A 20,537-nucleotide genomic window follows, 5' to 3' on the forward strand; every position below is an offset into this window, starting at 1 on the left:
AATAAAACCTCTTGTATATTACCTAGTTTCCTTATTACCAAACCAAATTGGGAGCACATTTGAGCAATTAAACAGCAAAAAAAAATTATATACCAATTTTATTATAGAAGTCTGCAGATATAGTTTATTCCCAACTGTATATGGATTTAAGTACTACTCTCCACCCTCTGGTTCCTACGTTCTTCCAAGAATCTTTCTAAATGTTCTGGATCATAATAAACATACCTTATTCCATCTTCTATAAGACTTCTATAATCCAATCCTTTTTTAAACACAGCTATACTAACTGCACTAACCACATGCTCTGGCAACATATTCCAGAGTTTAATTGTGCATTGAGTGAAAAAGAACTTTCTCCGATTAGTTTTAAATGTGCCACATGCTAACTTCATGGAGTGCCCCCTAGTCTTTCTATTATCTGAAAAAGTAAATAACCGATTCACATCTACCCGTTCTAAACCTCTCATGATTTTGAACACCTCTATCATATCCCCCCTCAGCCATCTCTTCTCCAAGCTGAAAAGTCCTAACCTCTTTAGTCTTTCCTCATAGGAGAGCTGTTCCATTCCCATTATCATTTTGGTCGTCCTTCTCTGTACCTTCTCCATCGCAATTATATCTTTTTTTGAGATGTGGCGACCAGAATTGTACACAGTATTCAAGGTGTGGTCTCACCATGGAGCAATATAGAGGCATTATGATATTTTCCATTTTATTCACCATTCCCTTTCTAATAATTCCTAACATTCTGTTTGCTTTTTTGACTGCCGCAACACACTGAACCGACGATTTCAATGTGTTAGCCACTATGACGCCTAGATCTCTTTCTTGGGTAGTAGCACCTAATATGGAACCTAACATTGTGTAACTATAGCATGGGTTATTTTTCCCTATATTCATCAACCTTGCACTTATCCACATTAAATTTCATCTGCCATTTTGATGCCCAATTTTCCAGTCTCGCAAGGTCTTCCTGCAATTTATCACAATCTGCTTGTGATTTAACTACTCTGAACAATTTTGTGTCATCTGCAAATTTGATTATCTCACTCATCGTATTTCTTTCTAGATCATTTATAAATATATTGAAAAGTAAGGGTCCGAATACAGATCTCTGAGGCACTCCACTGCCCACTCCCTTCCACTGAGAAAATTGTCCATTTAATTCTACTCTCTGTTTCCTGTCTTTTAGCCAGTTTGTAATCCACGAAAGGACATCGCCACCTATCCCATGACTTTTTACTTTTCCTAGAAGCCTCTCATGAGGAACTTTGTGAAACACCTTCTGAAAATCCAAGTACACTGCATCTACCAGTTCACCTTTATCCACATGTTTATTAACTCCTTCAAAAAAGTGAAGCAGATTAGTGAGGCAAGACTTGCCTTAGGTAAAGCCATGCTGACTTTGTTCCATTAAACCATGTCTTTCTATATGTTCTGTGATTTTGATTTTAGAACACTTTCCACTATTTTTCCTGGCACTGAAGTCAGGCTAACCGGTCTGTAGTTTCCCGGATCGCCCCTGGAGCCCTTTTTAAATATTGGGGTTACATTAGCCACCCTCCAGTCTTCAGGTATAATGGATGATTTTAATGATAGGTTACAAATTTTTACTAATAGGTCTGAAATTTCATTTTTTAGTTCCTTCAGTACTCTGAGGTGTATACCATCCGGTCCAGGTGATTTACTATTCTTCAGTTTGTCAGTCAGTCCTACCACATATTCTAGGTTCACTGTGATTTGGTTCAGTCCATCTGAATCATTACCCATGAAAACCTTCTCCGGTACGGGTACCTCCCCAACATCCTCTTCAGTTAAACACCGAAGCAAAGAAATAATTTAATCTTTCCGCGATGGCCTTATCTTCTCTAAGTGCCCCTTTAACCCCTCGATCATCTAACGGTCCAACTGACTCCCTCACGGGCTTTCTGCTTCGGATATATTTTAAAAAGTTTTTACTGTGAGGTTTTGCCTCTACAGCCAACTTCTTTTCAAATTCTCTCTTAGCCTGTCTTATGACTTACATTTAACTTCCCAACGCTTATGCATTATCCTATTTTCTTCTGTTGGATCCTTCTTCCAATTTTTGAATGAAGATCTTTTGGCTAAAATAGCTTCTTTCACCTCCCCTTTTAACCATGATGGTATTCATTTTGCCTTCTTTCCACCTTTTTTAATGTGTGGAATACATCTGGACTATGCTTCTAGCATGGTATTTTTTTAACAATGACCATGCCTCTTGCACTCTTTTTACCTTTGTAGCTGCTCCATTCAGTTTTTTTCTAACAATTTTTCTCATTTTATCAAAGGTTACCTTTTGAAAGTTTAGCATGAGAGCCATGGATTTGCTTACTGTCCCCACAACTTCAGTTAGTCAGCCAGAGTTACTCACTGCTCTCTTGATTAACAAATGTTGGTACCAGTTATGCTATCTGAGTGGTTGCAGTTGAGAGGAGCTCCATGAGGGTCCACTTTTTTGTCTCAACTTTGCTTTAAGAAACTCGAATGGGGCGGAGATTGTTATAGTTTCTACATAGATAGCTGTGCTGTGCATTGTTCAGTTTGGAATGTCAACACGAGCCTTCTGTACTATCAAAGATAAAGAGAGAGACAACGAGAAACCTGTATTAGCTGATATCAAAATGGTGACTGTTCCTGAACATTCTTTGGCAGAATTCCAAGATGACATTATCCGAGACATTACAAAAAATGTCACTGCTGCTTTAACCCATCAGTTGAACAAGTTACATTCAGCGATGGAAGAAATGACTGAGAAAGTAAATGGCCAAGCAATAAAAATTTCAGATTTGGATAACAGGGTGGCTGCGCAAGAGACTACTGCTGAACAACTGTCCTTGCAGTTGGCTGATCTCAAAAAAGAAAATGCTCTCTTGCAGGAAAGAATTGAAGACCAAGAGAATAGAGCGAGACAGAATAATATCTGTGTTATTGATGTTCCTGAATCAGTCAAAGAACCAGAGCTATTATAGTTTTTTCAGGTGTGGCTTCCTGAAGCTCTAGACCTTTCCCTTGAAACTGAGCCTGTTGTGGTCGAACGGGCCCATCATGTTGGAATATGCAGGGGAAATGATTTGAAGCCTAGACCTGTCATCACACGAATTTTGAATTATGCTGACAATGTAAACATTATGAGAGCCTATCATAAATGTAATAATTTATTGGAACATGAAGGCATTAAACTGCTTCTTTTTGATGATTTTTCCGCATGATTTTTTGAAGATCATCGTGAAATGACACCGATTTGCACAGTATTAAGTCACAAGGGAGTGAAAATTTCTTTTCGATTACCTGCAAAAATAGGGGTATTTGTGAATGGCAAACACATTATACTGCATGACAAAGAACAAGCACAGCACTATTAGACTCCATATGAATATTCGAAGTTCATCTATACTGTGTATGTATACTGTGTGTGTGACATATGAGAGTCCTCAGTTGCGTGCTGACTTGGATGCAGCTACATTATGTTGCCAATTTGGTGGTCGATTTTATTGTTGATCACTGAATATTCTTGTTTTTATGTATTTTATATATTTTTTTTCATCAGCTTGGATTATATAACTTTGCGAATTACAACTGTTTGCATACACTTTTTTTTAGAAGATTCGTGACCTTTCACTACAAATTAGGTATCATCGAAGGTATGATTGTCTACATTTTTTGGTTTCTTGGAAATTTTTTTTATATTTTGATGGTTTCTTGAAGTTTGAACCGTGGGTGCAGTGAGGAGCGTCAGTCTATTTGTAACGGGAAGACGTACTGTTAAGCGCTGCTTGGCGTTGCAGGACTAGTGACGCACTTTTTTTTTCTTTTCTCCCTTTTTGATGGCCTTCATATAGAAGAACTATGATCTTATTGTACCGGGATTGCATAATAATGGCAATATCTTTGGGTTTTGTTATTTGTTATGTATATTCTATGCTAAACTATATTTTAGTTTTATTTTTAATTTCCCGGATGTCTTATTGGAGCTTGAAAACCAATATAATGGGGGGGGGGCGCATACATTTTTAGTTGACAAGCTGTGTTTTTTGAGGCTACAAGCTGCTGCCTAAAATTTTATTTCTAAACTTCCAACTCGTGGTATTGTTTTGTAGGCACACAAAATGAAGGTATATGCTATTTTAGTTCATGTTTCTAAAATGGTGGACCCTCTAGGACGCATCTTCAATGATGAAGTAAAGCACAAGATGTGGTTACTTTGAGTCGTGAGATGTACACTTTTGTTTATTTATGTCTCGTGTTTGTGTTTGTGGTTTGACTGGAAGGTGTGTGACTTTAAGAAATGCCGAAGTATGATGGAAGTTATTGAGGTCTTGAATTTGGTGGGATATTGGGATCTTTTCTATTGGGTTAGTCGTTTGCTGGGATATCTATGCTGGGGGATATCTGGGCAATCAACAGAGTAATAATGTATATTTTTTGTTTTATTTCTAATGGGTGACAATGTTATTTTCTTAAATGTGGATGGCATCCATACTCCAATTAAGAGGAAGAAATTATTGACCTTTTTCCATAAGGCTAGAACTAATATTGCTGTTTTACAAGAGACTCATTTACCTCTTCTTGATCATTTTAGAAAGCTAAAATCTCAGTGGGTGGGACAGGTTTTCTTTTCCTCATATAATAGACAGAGGGAAGTAGCTATTCTTAGTAACAAGGATCTTCCATTTCTGAGGTTTATTTTGTTTAGCGGTTGTCTCTTCCACAAGAAGTTGGTATTTTGTAATGTGTATGTCCCTAATGTTTATACTCATGTCTTTGAATCAGATATGGTGGCTATGTTGAGCCAATTCTCTGAACATGAGGTTGTCTTAGGGAGTGATTTTAATGTGGTTGCTGATCCTGTAATGAGAGAAGAAATAATTGCTTATGAAACTCGTAAGCATGAGGCTTACGGGTTTCATATGCCACAATTCTATGCCACAAGCTAGATTACGAGTAAATGGTACAATTTCCCAAACCTTTCCTTTGTTTAGTGGCACCAGACAGGGCTACCTTCTCTCCCCTTTATTATATTTACTGACAGTGGAACTTCTTGCACGTAAAATTAAGACTTCCCAATTTATTAAAGGGGTAAAGTTGGGCTCTACTGAGTTCCGTATCTGCTTATTTGCAGATGATATGTTATTGGTTTTAGGAAATCCTTAATTATCTCTAAGCCATGTCCTTGAACTATTTAAGCTCTTTGGTGAGTTTATGGGCTTACGGATTAATTTTACTAAGTCTGAAGCTATGGCAATTCTTGATTCTATTAAGGTCGTATGGCAAGGAGATTTTCCTTTGAGTTGGACTCCAGATCAAATCAAATATTTGAGAGTTAGGATGCCACAGGATCCAGCTTTATTGTAACAGCTTAATATCAAATCCTTACTTGCAGAAACGCACTCACAGCTGAAAGCCTGGATTGATCTACCTCTTTCATTGTTGGGTAGATGTTCATTGTATAAAATGGTTTTGTTCCCTAAATTGCTTTATAGACTACAAATGGTGCCCTGTTGGGTATCAAATAAAGATCTTGCATTTTTGAAATCCATAAAAATTGGATTATTATTGAAAGGAAAGAGAGCTCAGGTTAGCTATGTAAAATTATTTCACCCTAAACATTTGGGGGTTTTAATCTTCCTGATGTCAGATTTTATAATGCTGCTGGTCAGCTTCGATTTTTGTGGGAATGGGTTACACGGAAATACCATTTTTGTACATCTGATTTAATAGTGGCTAAAGTAGCTCCCTTCTCTCTCTTGACATGACTTCATGTGTCTGATGATAAAATACCAGTACATTTACAATGTTGCTGTTTCTTTAAACCGGTTCAATTGGCTTAGAGATATTTATGCAAATATTGGAGGGAACCAATTGGCATATCATGCTTTCTACCATTATTTGGGAATGCACAGTTCTCTCCAGGTGTCACTGGAAGAATAGTTTTTAAAAGAATGGTATTTCAAAGGTATACTTGATATATTGTTTCTTTATAGTTTTAAAGATCAATGCCGTTATTCTTTTGAACAACTTTCTGATAAATATCTCTCTCGTACACATTTTTTTGCCTATTTACAAGTAAGACATATACAACAGTTACAAAGAGACTTCCCTGAATTGTTTTCATCAACTTCCTTGGTTGATTTTTTGTGTGCTATGGGTGAAAGTGTGAATAAATTGTCTTGGTGGTACAAGCTTCATATGATCAAGCTAACATCTTCTTTATTAGAGGATCTTTCATCTTGGTGGTCACAAGCTATTGGATTGACTGACTGTATCGAATAAGGATGTGGAGCAATGTTTTCTATACTGTACTAAGATACATTTGGATCTTAAATATCAAGAGCTGCTTTTTAAAACTACTACATCATAGCTATATGGACACTGTTAAAGCTTTTAAGTTTGGACTTGCTTCCTCAGATCTTTGCACTTGCTGTAAAATTGAGGTGGCTCCCTACTTCATAAGTTTTGTTTATGTCATAAGGTCTTTTTCTTTGGGATGGTATTTTTTCCATGCTTCATAAGATCACTAGGGCATTGTCGTTTTATTTTTTTGGCTTCTCCTGTCTTTATGTTGCCGGTTTCCAAGGGATATATGAAGTTTGTTTTTGTGGCCTTATTGGTGGCATTTTTGTTTATCTTAAAATTTTAGGTTCAGTTAGAACCTCCTCCGATTTCCTTATGGATGCACCTTATTGCTGATTGGATGCATATTGAGTGATTGGATATGCTATTTATGCATTGTTCTTTGCCCAAAGATTATAAGCAGGCCTGGATATCTTTTTATCACCTATTATTGGATTCTATTAAATCACATTTACGTATGCTGGGATTTGTTACTCAGTGGATCTAAGATACTTATATTTGTATAACTATGCTTAGGACTTTGTTTCTTTAAGTTAGTTTGTGTTTTTTGTTTAATGAAGAATGTGTAAGGAAGGATGAATATGTGTGTTGTCTTTATGTGAACATTTATGTTCTTATTATCTATTGGTCAAAATGTTGTGATTTGGAAATTCTGGTATATATTTTGAAATGTATGATTACTGGATACTGATACTGTGTCACAACTACAAAATAAAAATTTAAGAAAAAAAAACCTAATTAGTTATTTTCAAACATAGTCGTGTTAGGTTTTAAAGTTATCAAGTTATAATGTTGCTGGATAATTTTAGGCAAGTATATTCAATGAGATGTTTATCCAGCTGAATATCTGGGACCAGCTATCCAGCTAATTTTAACTAGATAACTTGTTAGCTCTCTGGTTTACTGAATATTGGCCTCATAAAAATCTCTTCTTATTGGGACCAATTTTCCATTGTCCATCAGTGTTTCCCAACCTTTTCAAGTCCAAGACATTAATAAAATTGTTGAGTGGCACACCATCTCCACAGAGCAGGCAGTGCAGACCTGGAGAGGACTCATGGCCAATAGAAAAGCTAGGGAAGCACTGATAGCTCCACCAATCTTTCTTTCAAATTTTAAAAGAAAGACACACATGAACCCATCATGATGGACCAGCATACTCTATATGCAAGTGCAGGGTAAGGAGAAGTCATTGTGGTACAGGAAACCGGCTAATTTAGTTAACTTGGCTGCTGCATGTGACTGCCTTAGCTCCTTCACTGCTGTTACAACACTCAGAGTAAGTCACGTCCGTTGCTCAATGCATGTTCTATTATCTCACTCAGAGGCTGGAAGAACTCAAAGGAGGAGGCTCAGGGCAGAGGCGATGAGGTTGTGCTGTGTGCAATATGTGCTGCCCAAAGCAGGGCCCAGCTACCTATGCTCCACGTGCTGCCCATTAATTTCCTCACTGTGAGGGCTCATGCTGTAGCTAGGAAGAAGAGACATGCATGATTACATATGGTCTCAGAAATGAGCTCCTACATGTTAAAAAGCCACAGCTAGTGTCTCTTATTGCTGCAAGGTGCTAAGAGCAAAGTGCAGGTGCTGACCTGGATGTGAGTGAGCACCAGGCAGTGGTGACTTTTCCGTGGTGCCCCTGATCAGACCTGAAGCACACTGGGAAAAATTGATCTAAATGCAAAGTATATGTATACATGTGCTAAAAGCACCCATGTTCTTTGTACCTGCTAATTGTGTAAATGACCTATTGGGGACAAAATAGTACATGTACAGTGGAAAAGCAAATATATGCTGGTTTTCTCCCCCAGCCTAAACACGTCCCTGAGAATGCTTCTTTGTTACCCAGCCCACATGTACTTTTATCCACATAGAGGAGAGCAGTTTTTAGCTAGGCCAATTTAACCAGGTAAATGCTTACTTACACAGGTTAATGGCTTTAAAATTTGACCTTATGGGCAAACATATTTTCTTGCTTTGCTCGCCAAATGGTCAACAAAAATCTTTTCACTTGATAAAGCAGGTTATTTGTCTTAGAGGTGCCTCAGCTGAGGGATAGGCGAGAGTCCAGAGGTTAGCTAAAGAAATACTAAAGGGAAATGAATTGAATATGACTCAGCACCTAAGTACAAATTATTTTTGCTATTTATGAATTACAAAGATTTCAAAAATAGTTCAAGAACGTGGGGGGGGGGGGGGGGGCTTGGACTGATAGTACTTCTGAGATGTTCAGGTATGTAGCTATTTGCATATGATAGAAAGAATGGTTCCTAAAAAGAACTTAAGTTTATGGTTGAAAGATTGGTGCAGAAAAGGTGATTTGGGGTATATTGAGAACTGCATATGTACCTGAGAAAGTAATGATCTATACATTCATCCCGGCAGGAAAGGTAATACAGTTCTTAGTCATTGTTTCAAATCATACTTAGACCTGCATTTAAATGAAGCAGGTGGGGAAGGCAAAAAAAAACCCACTCTCTCCACACAAGCAAAAACAGTTGATCTTTCCTAGCCAGTGTGCCAAGGTTGTCAGACCTAATTAAGTATGCTACTGAAAAGTCACCAAGTCCTGATTCTCTAGTTCCAGATCAGCACCTGGGATCAGCAACTTTGTAGCAATAAGAGGCGCTAGCGATGATGCTTAAACATGCAGGAGCTCCTTTCTGAGCACATATATAGTCATGCATGCCTCTCCTGAGCTACAGCATAAACCCTGAAGTGTGAGAATTAATGGGCCACATGCAAAGCACAGATAGCTAGACCCTGATTTGTGCAGTCCATACATTACACACACAATCTCCTCCACATCCCCGTCCTGAACATCCAGCCTCTGTCTTATCCACAAGCTGAGTGAGATGAAGAGAACATGCGTTGTGTACTGGATGTGACTGAATGTTGTTAGCAGTGGCAATGAAGTGGCTCTGGCAGCTATATGTGGCAGCCAAGGTAGCTGTACTCACTTAAAATCAACCCAATGCTATAATCATTAATATAATATACAAAAATATATATATGTGTTTACGAGACCTTCAGACTTTTACACATAGTTTAGTTTAGTTTATTGTATTTCTATACCGTCGCATCAGACGTACCTTCACAACGGTTTACAAAGTATAAAACATGTAATAAATACAATACATTTATAAAATAGTGATAACTAACTCTGTTAAAAGTATGAAATAAGTTAGTTATTAAAAGCAGTAAAAGTAAAATAGGTCAAATAAAATATAAGATTAAAACAAATACTCAAAAAACAAAACAGCAGACAAACCACAGGCAGACAATTTCTCATGCTACAGGGACTCACTATCATCCTCAGTCTCTTAAACCTTTTTTTAATATATAGCTTTTTGTGACTGCACATAAAAACATTTTGAAGACTTATCTTTCAGGCGAACTGGACCAGTAAAACTCGATGCTAATCAGCATTTCTCCAAGATCAAGCAGGATGGTGGTCCTCACACATGGGTGACATCATCGGATGGAGCCAGGCATGGAACTTTGATCTCAAAGAATCTATAATTTTCAAACATGCCCTACTGAGCATGTGCAGCTGTAGTCATCATCCTGCCTCTCTAGGCAGACTTCCTCAGTCTCTTTTTTTCCGCAGAGCTGTGTGGTTGCGGGAGCCAGGTGTCTCACGGTATTCAGATTTGCTCTCTCCTCACAGTTTTTGTAAGTGATTTTTTCTAGAGCTGCAGCTGTTTTCTTTCCTTTACCTTATGGTAGTTTTATTTCTTTTCATTTTTCTTCTTTCCTCTGTCTGCCAGCCACATAGTGGGCCTTAGTCACTGTGCAGTCTTGCAGAGTCTATTTCTATCCCTTATTAAATAAATAAATAAATATTGCACCGGCAGTTTAGTATCTGTGTCCTCTCCTGGCTCTGTCTGTTTTTGTACCTTTATCAGGTGCTGACAGGACTGACTGAATGCAGTCCGTGGGTGATCCGTGTAGGCCGTTGAGCCTGGGGATTCACTTGAGTTCTACCCGGGCAGGCGTTCCATGTCGTTTCACCAATCGATCGGCATCGATGGAGATTCAGACAGTGCACAGATCAAGGACCACATTGTTCCATGTGGGGGGGGGGGGGGGGGGGAGAGAGAGCTCATCCTCCTCACATTCAAAGGAGCTAGCCTCCACAGGCAGGAGCCTCTCCTCCTGCTTGCCGGTGATGGCAGTGCAGTATCCTTGTGAGAGAGGGTGAACAGGAACCTGGGCAAGCACCTTGTTGCCACACCTTCGGTGCCATACCTAGTAACATTTGACCATGAACACTTGTAACCAACGCACTGTTGATTTGATGCATCGATGTCAGGACTGCGTCATGGACCAGGATTGCCGTTGAGCACCATGTCACCCTTGATGCTGCCGGGGTGTCCTCGATGCCATCGAGGTGCGTGACCACTCTCGATGCTGTAAAGGCTTCTGTGTCATAGGCATCTGTGGACGTGGAGTCTCGCTGCACTGGAATCATTGATTGCCTTGGGCCTCAATGTGGCGGAGTAGCAGCACCGACCTCTAGTGTTTGGGGACCAGGTTTGCCATCAAGCGCCATGGTCCCACTTGATGCCATTGGAGTCGCCATCAATGCCTCGGTGCCATCAGTACCCTTGGTGCAATCGATGCCCTCTATCCCATCGAGGTGCATGAGTGGCCACCCTCAATGCCATTGAGGTACGTGGTCTCTATGCCGACAAGGTACATGGCCTCGATGCCACGGCCACCCTTGATGCGGTCATGGTGAGTAGCCTCAATGCCGTGGCCACCCTAGCAGCTGTCACGTTGCGTGGCCTCAATGTCATCGAAGTGCAGAGCTGCCCTGATACTGATGGCCTCAATGCCATTGAGGTGCAGAGTCGCTATGGAGGCCATCAGGCTTGTTGACCACCGATGCATTTCGTTGCCACTATCCACAATGTTGAGCACCACCAACGAGGCACTGGGATCGCCATTGAGCGCCCTGGTTGTCCCCGAGGCCATTGACCGCCAGGGCTCTTGAGTGCCACTGAAGCCCTTGAGCGACAGAGATTTCAGCCTTGAATGGATCAAGTGCCGGGGATCGCCATTTACTTGGTCTGGTGCTTTTTAATATATTTATAAATGATCTGGAAAGGGGTACAACGAGTAAGGTGATCAAATTTGCGGATGACACAAAATTATGCAGAGTAGTTAAATCTCAAGCGGATTGTGATGAATTGCAGGACGATCTTGGCAACTCAGGTGGTGGGAAGGAGGCGAGGGACAGGACACAATTTATTTTTTTAAGCGAACATAACTGGATATATTCTTTTTTGAATATATCTGGTTAAGTCCAAAGTTATACGGCTTCCAGCTGATCTAAAGGTAAACTGCTAACTTAGCAGGATATACGCAATATTCAGCTAAGTTAGCCAGATAACGGATTCCTCCCCAGAATACCCCCAAAACACCACTTTTATATCCAGCTAAATTGTAGCCGGATAACAACATATCCAGCTGTAATTTAGCCAGATAAAAGGCTCAATATGCCGTTTAACCCATTTCAACAGATAACTTGAGTTTCCATGATAGAATATGCAGTATTGTGAAATCATAGCCTGTCAGTTTTTGCTGTGGGGCTTACATGTATTAGAATAGTTCTCCCTGATTTGGACAGGTGGTCAAGGATGTACACATTCAGCATGGCTTGTTTACAGCTGATTCAGCATTAACCATTGATCTCGCTGCACAGACTATGAGCGCCTCTTCTTTCTCTCTTGTTGCTGTCAGTAATGACTCTGAGGAATCGCTTCATAACCTTTATATGTTAAATCTCTGTACCAGTCAACTCTTGACTTGGAAACCTCATCGCTGATTTTTACATGCATAAATGTTCTTTGAGATAATATTGTTTGCACAAGGCTCTGCCCTGTTTCAGCACTCCAGTGATATATGTATATAATATTTCAGGAATGATCCCGTTTCTCACTAGTATTACGAGAATGGTACTGACAAGGTTTACTTTACCATCTGAGAAGAAATGTGAGCAGGAAGGCAAATTTATTTATTTAATATATTTGTTACCTGTCCTTCCGCGTTCAGGGTAGTTTAAAGAAAGAAGACTGCGTTAAAAGATTTTATCTGTGCATGCATATACAAAGAGGGATGGATGCGTACACCAAGATTTCAGGCTGCTGGAAATAGGGATGAGCTGGCCTTTGAAGGATATTAATGCTTATCATTTCAAATCTAACTAGTTTGTTCCTCTAAATACCTCACAATTGATTGCCATTATTTAAAAAATACATTTTCTTTGCTCCATAGGGCAAGACTGTTACCCTGAAGCTGAAGAATGTGAAGTTTGAAGTGAAAACAAAGGCTTTCACAGTACTGTCTGCCGTTTCCACAGAAGAAGAAATCTTTACAGTGGCCAGAGAGTTGCTCAGAGGAGAGATTGAAATGGCATCCCCACATCCTTTACGACTAAGGCTTATGGGTAAAATGCTTAAAGTATCTGTACCATAAGACCTCTTTAGCTTTTAAAAGGAAAGGCACCAAGAATGAACCCCAAATGATTCATTAACAAAACAATTTTTAAAAAATTGCAACAGCTCCCAGGCCCTCACAGTAGCATCTTAGAGAAATTTTCTACTTTGTTTTTACTGGGAATATCAACCCAAAGCACATACTATTCCATGCATTAGTTTCTTTCTAGTGATTTGTAAATAATGTTAATTCAAGGTATTAAAATAAAAACGTGAAACTATTTTAAATGCGCTTTCTGTGTGCCCTCAGCCTTCTCTGCCTTTCCTCTTAAAGGAATAGGGGAGGGAGGTAGAAAGGAGGATCTCTGGGTTTGAAGGATAAGCTGCCTGAGTGTTTCTGGTGCTTTGACTTCATGAAAATGCCTAAGGCATTGAAGAGAAGGAGGAACAATTTTATTGCTATTACTCATTAATAGCTTGTTAGCTTGAGTCTTGCCTGAACCACTGACTAGTACCTCCTACCTTTACATTCCTCTGTTCTTTAAACCCCCATTTATTTTTTCAAAGAACTAGTTCTTCAGCAGAGTTTGCTTGTTTATAGACTTCAAATTTGACATTTAAAAAAAAAATCCTACTGCATCTTGACCTTCCTTAAGCAAATTTATTAAATGGATCTCAAATGGTAATTCATAGTGAGTAGTGAAAATAATACAGCATGCAACTGAGCAACATTTACCAGTTTTACAAAGATCACCTTGAAGCCCATAGTATTTCTATTTGTAAAGTCTTTACTTCTCTATGCCATAAATGTAGTATCTATTAGTACATTTTTATAAAACAGCTACTGTTATAAGGAATATTTTGAAGCATTTTAATTTCATTGTAAAAGTATTTTCACTGTGTTTCATTAACTGAAATGTGTCCTTAGAGGGCCTGATTTTCAAATGAATGTATATGCATAAAACCAGGTTTTATATATATAAATGACTCTGAAAATAGCCCAAGGACCAGTGTGCATAAAAGTATGCATACAACCTCGTTACAAACATGCTTTTATATGAACTCACAGCAAGTTCTCCGGGAAGCGAAGTTAGGGGCAGGGATAGGACTTGCACATTTTAAGGTGAACTTTTAAAGGCCCAACGTGCATCAAAATTAGGGGATGTGTGAATATGTCAGGCCGGCGTACGCTGAGCAGCTTTTAAAAGCCAGCGTAATATGCATGTAAATGCTACTGTGTGCACAAATAAACTTTCCAAAAGGGGATGGGGCATGGTCTGGTCGAGGCATAGGTGTTCCGGAATTTAAACATGAAATTTGCACATAAATACTCAAGCTCATTGGGGCACACCAGGGTCCTCTGCCGTGTAACTTTACTTCTGCAATGGATAGCATGCAAGTAGTAAAACAAAAAAATATATAGGCAGATCAGTGGGGTTTTAAAGGTAGGGGCTAACAAGAGGGGAAAGGGAGGTTATTAAACTTGGGGGGGGGGGGGGGGGTTTGGAAGTCCTATCCCTTATCTGGGTGAACTGGGAACAAACTGAGAAAACTGGTAATGGTGTCGACCAGTGGCGTAGCCAGAATTGATTTTTTGGGTGGGCACAAGGTTAACATGGGTGAGCTGTAGGCATACAGATCTGAGACCTACTAGCTGTTTTCTTATTGATAAATAATGCCATATACTGCACCCTAGAATGGCTTTCTAAGTAATTTGCAACAGCCATTGTGCATCATGCGTGAAACTTTAACACATTTTACCTCAATTATTTCAAACACTTACCAGCATTAGAAATTCCTTATTAATCAGAATTTATTTTATATTTCTTGCAGTTTATAAATGCACAAGTATAGAAAACAATCAGATCCAATCATGTAATAAAACAAAAATTAATGTATTCTTTCATGAACCATCTTTGCAGAAAACCAGAAATCTTCATAAATACAATAAAATATAATTAATCATCAGAACAGGTGCAGTGCAGAGCTAGGGCAATTCACACTACAACTAACAAAAAAAAAATTCAAATTCTGGTGTCACCTCAGCAAAAAATAACCCTCCACTGCTATTTTGTGAAGTAACACAAACTCTTACAAAGAAAGAGGCATCTAGAACCTTGCCATACACTCACAGCACTGACTCTCAGGATTCAAATAACAGCAAACTTATGAAAAAGCAGCAATGCAAGTACTACACCAGGCCCTAGAACATTAATACATCACCTACGGGAATAACAGAACAAGCTGGACTACTACTACAGAGAAACTACATTTATTTATTTATTTTTATTTATTTAAAAGCTTTTCTATACCGTCGTTTAGTAGAGCACCATCACAACGGTTTACATTTAGGCACGAAATAGGTTTGATAGTTTTCTAAGTTGTCCAAGTGGTGTCAATATTTTACGGTTACATTGTTCAATAATAAATTATTATTGAACAATGTATAAATAAATTACCCCCGCCCAGGTTCATTCTCCCTGTTGAAATGTATTTTCCAAACTTTCAGTTATTATGTGAACCGGTATGATGTCCCCACTAATACCGGTATATAAAAGTTTCGAAATAAATAAATTCTAGTTGAAAAGTGGGTTGGAAATGCTATTTCCGATTGCCGTTCTAATCGTATATGTGCATACTGTTTATAAATTAATATTTAATTATGAGTAAAATAACAAAATTAAAATAAAAAGACAAATAACTCTGCTTTCTTAGGTGACTTTCAGCTGAATGTATTTGTGGTTTCTTCTGCGACCTTACTGTGGAATGCTTTTTTGAAGAGCCAAGTTTTTAAGCTTTTTTTGAAGAGTTTTAAATCTTTCATTAGTCTTAGCTCAAGTGGTAATGTGTTCCATAATAATGGTCCTGCCAATGATAGTGCTCTCTCTCTGACCTGGGTCAACTTTGCTGTTTTTACTGAGGGTATGGTTAGTAGTGCTTTATTGGCAGACCTGAGATTCCTTTGAGGGACATGTAATCGAAGTGCGGTGTTTAGCCAGTCGGCATTTTCGTCATTTATTAGTTTATGAATTGTGCATAGTGTTTTGAATTGCACTCTTTGTTCTATTGGGAGCCAGTGTAAGTCGGCCAGTGTTTGGGTGATATGATCTCTTCTGCCTTTCCCAGTAAGTATTCTGGCAGCCGAGTTCTGTAGTATTTGTAGTGGTCTTATTGTGGTATATGGTAATCCAAGAAAAAGTGTGTTACAGTAGTCTGTGCTAGCAAATATTAGTGCTTGTAGTACTGTACGAAAGTGTTCTTGAGATAATAAGGGTTTTAGTCTTCTGAGTATCATTAGTTTGGCGTAGCCTTCTCTTGTTTTTATCGCTGTGTGTTGCTTAAGGTTGAGTTCTGTGTCTATAATCACCCCTAGGTTTCTCGCCTTATCAGTTAACTCCACTGATTTATTTTATTAAGGTTAATGGGGTTTTGAATTTTTACAATGTTTTTTCGTTGAAGGTGTATGAATTCTGTTTTTTCTATGTTTATTACTAGTTCCATTTGGTTTAATAGTTGTTTTATTATGTCAAGGTACAACATTGCTAGATTCAGTGTTTTCTCAATTGATTCTTCCACTGGTAGAATTAGTTGAATGTCATCAGCATATATGAAGTGTATGACACCTAGCCCTGCCAGTAGGTGGCAGAGGGGGAGCAGGTAAATGTTAAATAGGGTTGCTGATAGTGATGATCCCTGTGGGACACCTGTTTTTAGGTTGATTTTGTCATGCTAGCAGAAATACTGCATTTCAGTCACACACAGGCAAAACTGAGACTGACCCTTACCTAATATAGAACTAAGAGACTATAAATTAGAAACAGAAACATGCAGATAAAACCAAAATAGAAAGCCTGAGAAACTAAAGTCTCTGAACAGTGGAATACTGAAGAAAGAGCAAAATACAAAAATATAAGAAATGCATATTCCCAAAGATGGCATATCTAACATCTCAAAATAATTTTTTTTTTTAACTTTGTTGTCTGATCTTTGTATTTTTCTAATCAGTTGGTCCTGGTCTCTCTTTCCTATTTTTTCCCTTGTTGCTCATTTCCTAATTCCTTTTCAGTTTCTTTCTTCTACTACTGTCTTCTTCCCTTCCACACACACACATACACGCTTTCTCTCACAGACTCCCTCACATACTCAAGCTCTCACTCTCATATGCTCCCCCCCCCCCACATACACAATCTCACATTCTCTGCAGACAAACATACACACTTTCACTTTCTCACCCCTCCCCAGGCTTACGTTCTTATGCACTCACCGACGCACATCCAGACACCCATTCTCACCCACACATTCAAACCCACACTCCCATTCTCACCCACACATACACATATTCAAGCTCCCATTCTCACCCACTCATAAACCCAGACTCCCATTCTCATCCACATATACACACATTCAAGCATCCATTGTTACCCACATATTCAAGCTTCCTTCTCACCCATACACAAACCCAGGCTCCCATTCTCATCCATATATACACAGATTCAAGTTCCCATTCTCACCCACATACAAACACATGCTTCTATTCTCACCCACACATACATACATTCAAGCTCCCATTCTCACACACCCAGGCTCCCATTCTCATCCACACATATACATTCAAGCCTGTGCACAGCTTCCGTTGCTTCCCCCTCCCAAGCAGGAAGATCAATTGGCCTCTCCTGCTGCCACTGGCCTCCTGCTATCTTTGGGCCGTACGGCCCACCGATCTTCCTACTTGGGGGGGGGGGGAAGCAGAAGCTATGTGCAGTGCTTCTGCTCCCTCCCCCTCCCCCAAAATAGGAAGATCGTTGTACAGAAACAAGTTCTATCTCTACGGTTTACAATAGTCACATTTTAAGAACACGATAAGAGAAAGAGAAAATAACAATATATCTTAAAATATCCAGAAATAAAATTCTATAAAACTTTCTAAAATAGGACTAAAATTAATATTAAAATAGATAAGAACAGACTAAAAAGGGGAAGAATGGATCATATAAAAAACCTGGATTATACTTCAGTGACCATTTCAAAAGCTTGTTTAAAAAGCCACGTTTTTAGATCTTTCCTGAATCTCTTCAGATTATCTTGTAGCCGTAGTTCTTGGGGCAGTTTGTTCCAGAGGGACGGCCCAGCAATAGAAATTGCATGGGCCCTTACTTCGCTTAAGTGTGCAGACCTTACTGTTGGTACTGTCAGAAGGGCTTTATTGGCGGACCTGAGATTACGCTGTGGGATATGTAGTTTTATTGTAGAGTTTAACCATGCAGACATATCACCATATAATATTTTGTGGATAATGCATACGGTTTTATATATTATTCTACTTTCTACTGGCAACCAATGTAAGTCCTTTAAAATTGGAGTGATGTGATCCTTTTTTCTAGTATTTGAAAGAATACGAGCTGCAGTATTTTGCAGGACCTGTAAAGGGCGCAATGTCACTTTTGGGAGTCTTAGCATTGTGGAATTGCAATAGTCTAATTCAGTTAATAACAGAGCTTGGAGTATTGTTCTGAAATTTTTATTTGAAAGGAATGGCTTCAAGCGTTTTAACATCATCAGTTTTCTAAACCCTTCTTTAACTTTCTTAGAGATATGTGCTCTAAAATTTAATTCATAATCCATGATTATGCCTAAGTTCCTAGTTGTGTCCACTAATTTGTAATTGGTTATATATATTGCAATATATATATATATTGCTTAGGATAAAAACTGTTGTTTTTATCCTAAGCACTACGTTCCTTTAGACCTTTCTTTCTAGCAGTCTTGCTTCCAAGTTTACCACCCTTGTTGAATGTAACTTTGTTCTTCCTGTTTTATCTACGGTTTTGTTACAGTTCCCCCTTTTTGATGTAAACCGATCTGCTATGGTCCCAACCATGTAGGTCAGTATAGAAAAAGTGTTAAATAAATAAATAAATAAAATCATTGAGGGTAACCACTTTCTTTTCTGAGTTAACATTTTTCCGGTCTAAAATCATAAAAACAGATTTCTCTAAGTTTAAAATTAATTTCATTTGAGTTAGTAGTTGTCTAATAATTTTAAGAAACATGTCTACTAGTTTAAAGGTAGATTCTAAACCGTTTTCTATTAGGAATAAAATCTGGATATCGTCTGCATAAATGAAATAATTTAAACTAAGACCGGTTAAAAGATGACAGAGCGGGATTAAATAAATATTAAAAAGGGTAACCGATAATGCGGAGCCATGTGGCACTCCTGTTGTTAGTATTACTTTCTCAGAAATGGTATCATTGATTTTTACTGTAAAATTCCAATTCTCTAAAAAGGATGTAAACCATTTCAAAGTGGTGTTAGTTAAGCCTATATCCTGCAGTCTATCAAGAAGAATTTGATGATCCACCGAATCAAAGGCGGCAGATAAATCTAGGAGGACAAGTAAATAACTTTGTCCCCTGTCGAAACCTCTGATAATATTATCAGATAATGATAGTAAAAGAGTTTCGGTGCTATATAATTTTCTAAAACCGTGTTGCATATGTTATAAAATGGCCGCATCCCTGGGCATCAGTTTAAAAGTTACCGTCCCTCATTTCTATTTTAAAAAGTATGCACATAGGTTTACATTCTAAAGTTACCCCCTGCTTGGAGCAGGTATACAATTCAACATACTTGGTCAGTTAAGGTAGTATTTTCAAAGCAAATGTATGCGCATAAGTTCATTTTGAGAATCCTTGGAAACGTTTGCATGTACAGTGTACACACAAACTTTAGTGCTATGTAGGTAGTTGAAATGATACCCTGTGCTATAGGTTTTTCACACAATATATCTTGATTGATTCTACAATATACAAAAGGCCTTGCTTTCAGGACTTAGAGGCACCACAAGTTTAAACGACAAAAATTCCTGAATATACCCAGATCAGTCCAGACAAGTGGGTTTATGCATCACTACCCAGCAGATGGAGGCAGAGAACGAAAGCTTTGAGGCACTGCTACAAACTGAGAGTGCCACCTGCAGTCCTTCAGTATTTCTCTGTCTCCAGCAGATGGTAGAGGTGCATACCTGCAGTCCTGACTGATCTGGAGTTGGAAATTTGGAGCTGCTTCCCGAGGTGCCTTGGTGGCCATCCCTCAGATTGAGCCGGGTAAACTGAGGGGTTGGCTACCCCTGGCTGTAGCAGCCCACTGGTTCCGGGGCTCCTGATGGCCAGGGGACTGGCTCCCGCTACGTGCCCCGAGGTCCTCTCCACTACTGGCTCCCTCAGGGTAGTATCCCCTTTGGAGTTTTTCTTGCTTTTTTGTTCTATCAGTAAAGTTTTGTCTAAAAAAAAAAATTAATTATTCTAATAAAGATTGCAGAGAGAGAGCCAGGAGAGTCAGCCTGCAGTGGCAGGGGCAGTCGACGTCCATAAGTGTCAGGGCACTAAGTGCGTGTGCTGGCACGATTACTGCAATTTCTCTGGCAGGGTTCTGTTTGTGCCCGTGCGCCACAGCTTGACTTTGTTCCGGGCAGCTGTTTCTTTTTTTAGCGCTCCTGATTTCTCGCTGCTTCCGCTCCTGCCGCGTGATCAGGGCAGTCTCCCTGGCAGGGATCAGCCCTTCGGTATGCCACTGCCTTTGTGGTTTTAGGAGCCATTTTTTTCGGACTTGCATTTCACGCTGCTGCCATACACCATCGGCGTTTGTGCAACGGCGCGTTCTGGTCTCTTGGCAGCCATGTGTTGTGGCCTACCTCAGAGCAGAGCGCGCGCTTGAGCCAG

The 20,537-nt window shown here is 39.2% G+C and overlaps 1 protein-coding gene across 4 annotated transcripts in view; it reads left to right on the top strand.

Moving 5' to 3' along the window:
- The window catches only part of POLK (DNA polymerase kappa), a 215,302-nt gene that overhangs the window by 148,710 nt on the left and 46,055 nt on the right, over window positions 1-20,537 (top strand). For all 4 annotated transcript variants that reach the window (XM_029575127.1, XM_029575146.1, XM_029575117.1 and 1 more), the window contains one exon: window positions 12,655-12,826. In XM_029575127.1, coding sequence (XP_029430987.1) covers window positions 12,655-12,826 — 172 coding nt within the window. The remainder of the gene's footprint in view (window positions 1-12,654; window positions 12,827-20,537) is intronic.

Source organism: Rhinatrema bivittatum, chromosome 1, assembly GCF_901001135.1.
Source record: "Rhinatrema bivittatum chromosome 1, aRhiBiv1.1, whole genome shotgun sequence".
Taxonomy (NCBI): domain Eukaryota; kingdom Metazoa; phylum Chordata; class Amphibia; order Gymnophiona; family Rhinatrematidae; genus Rhinatrema; species Rhinatrema bivittatum.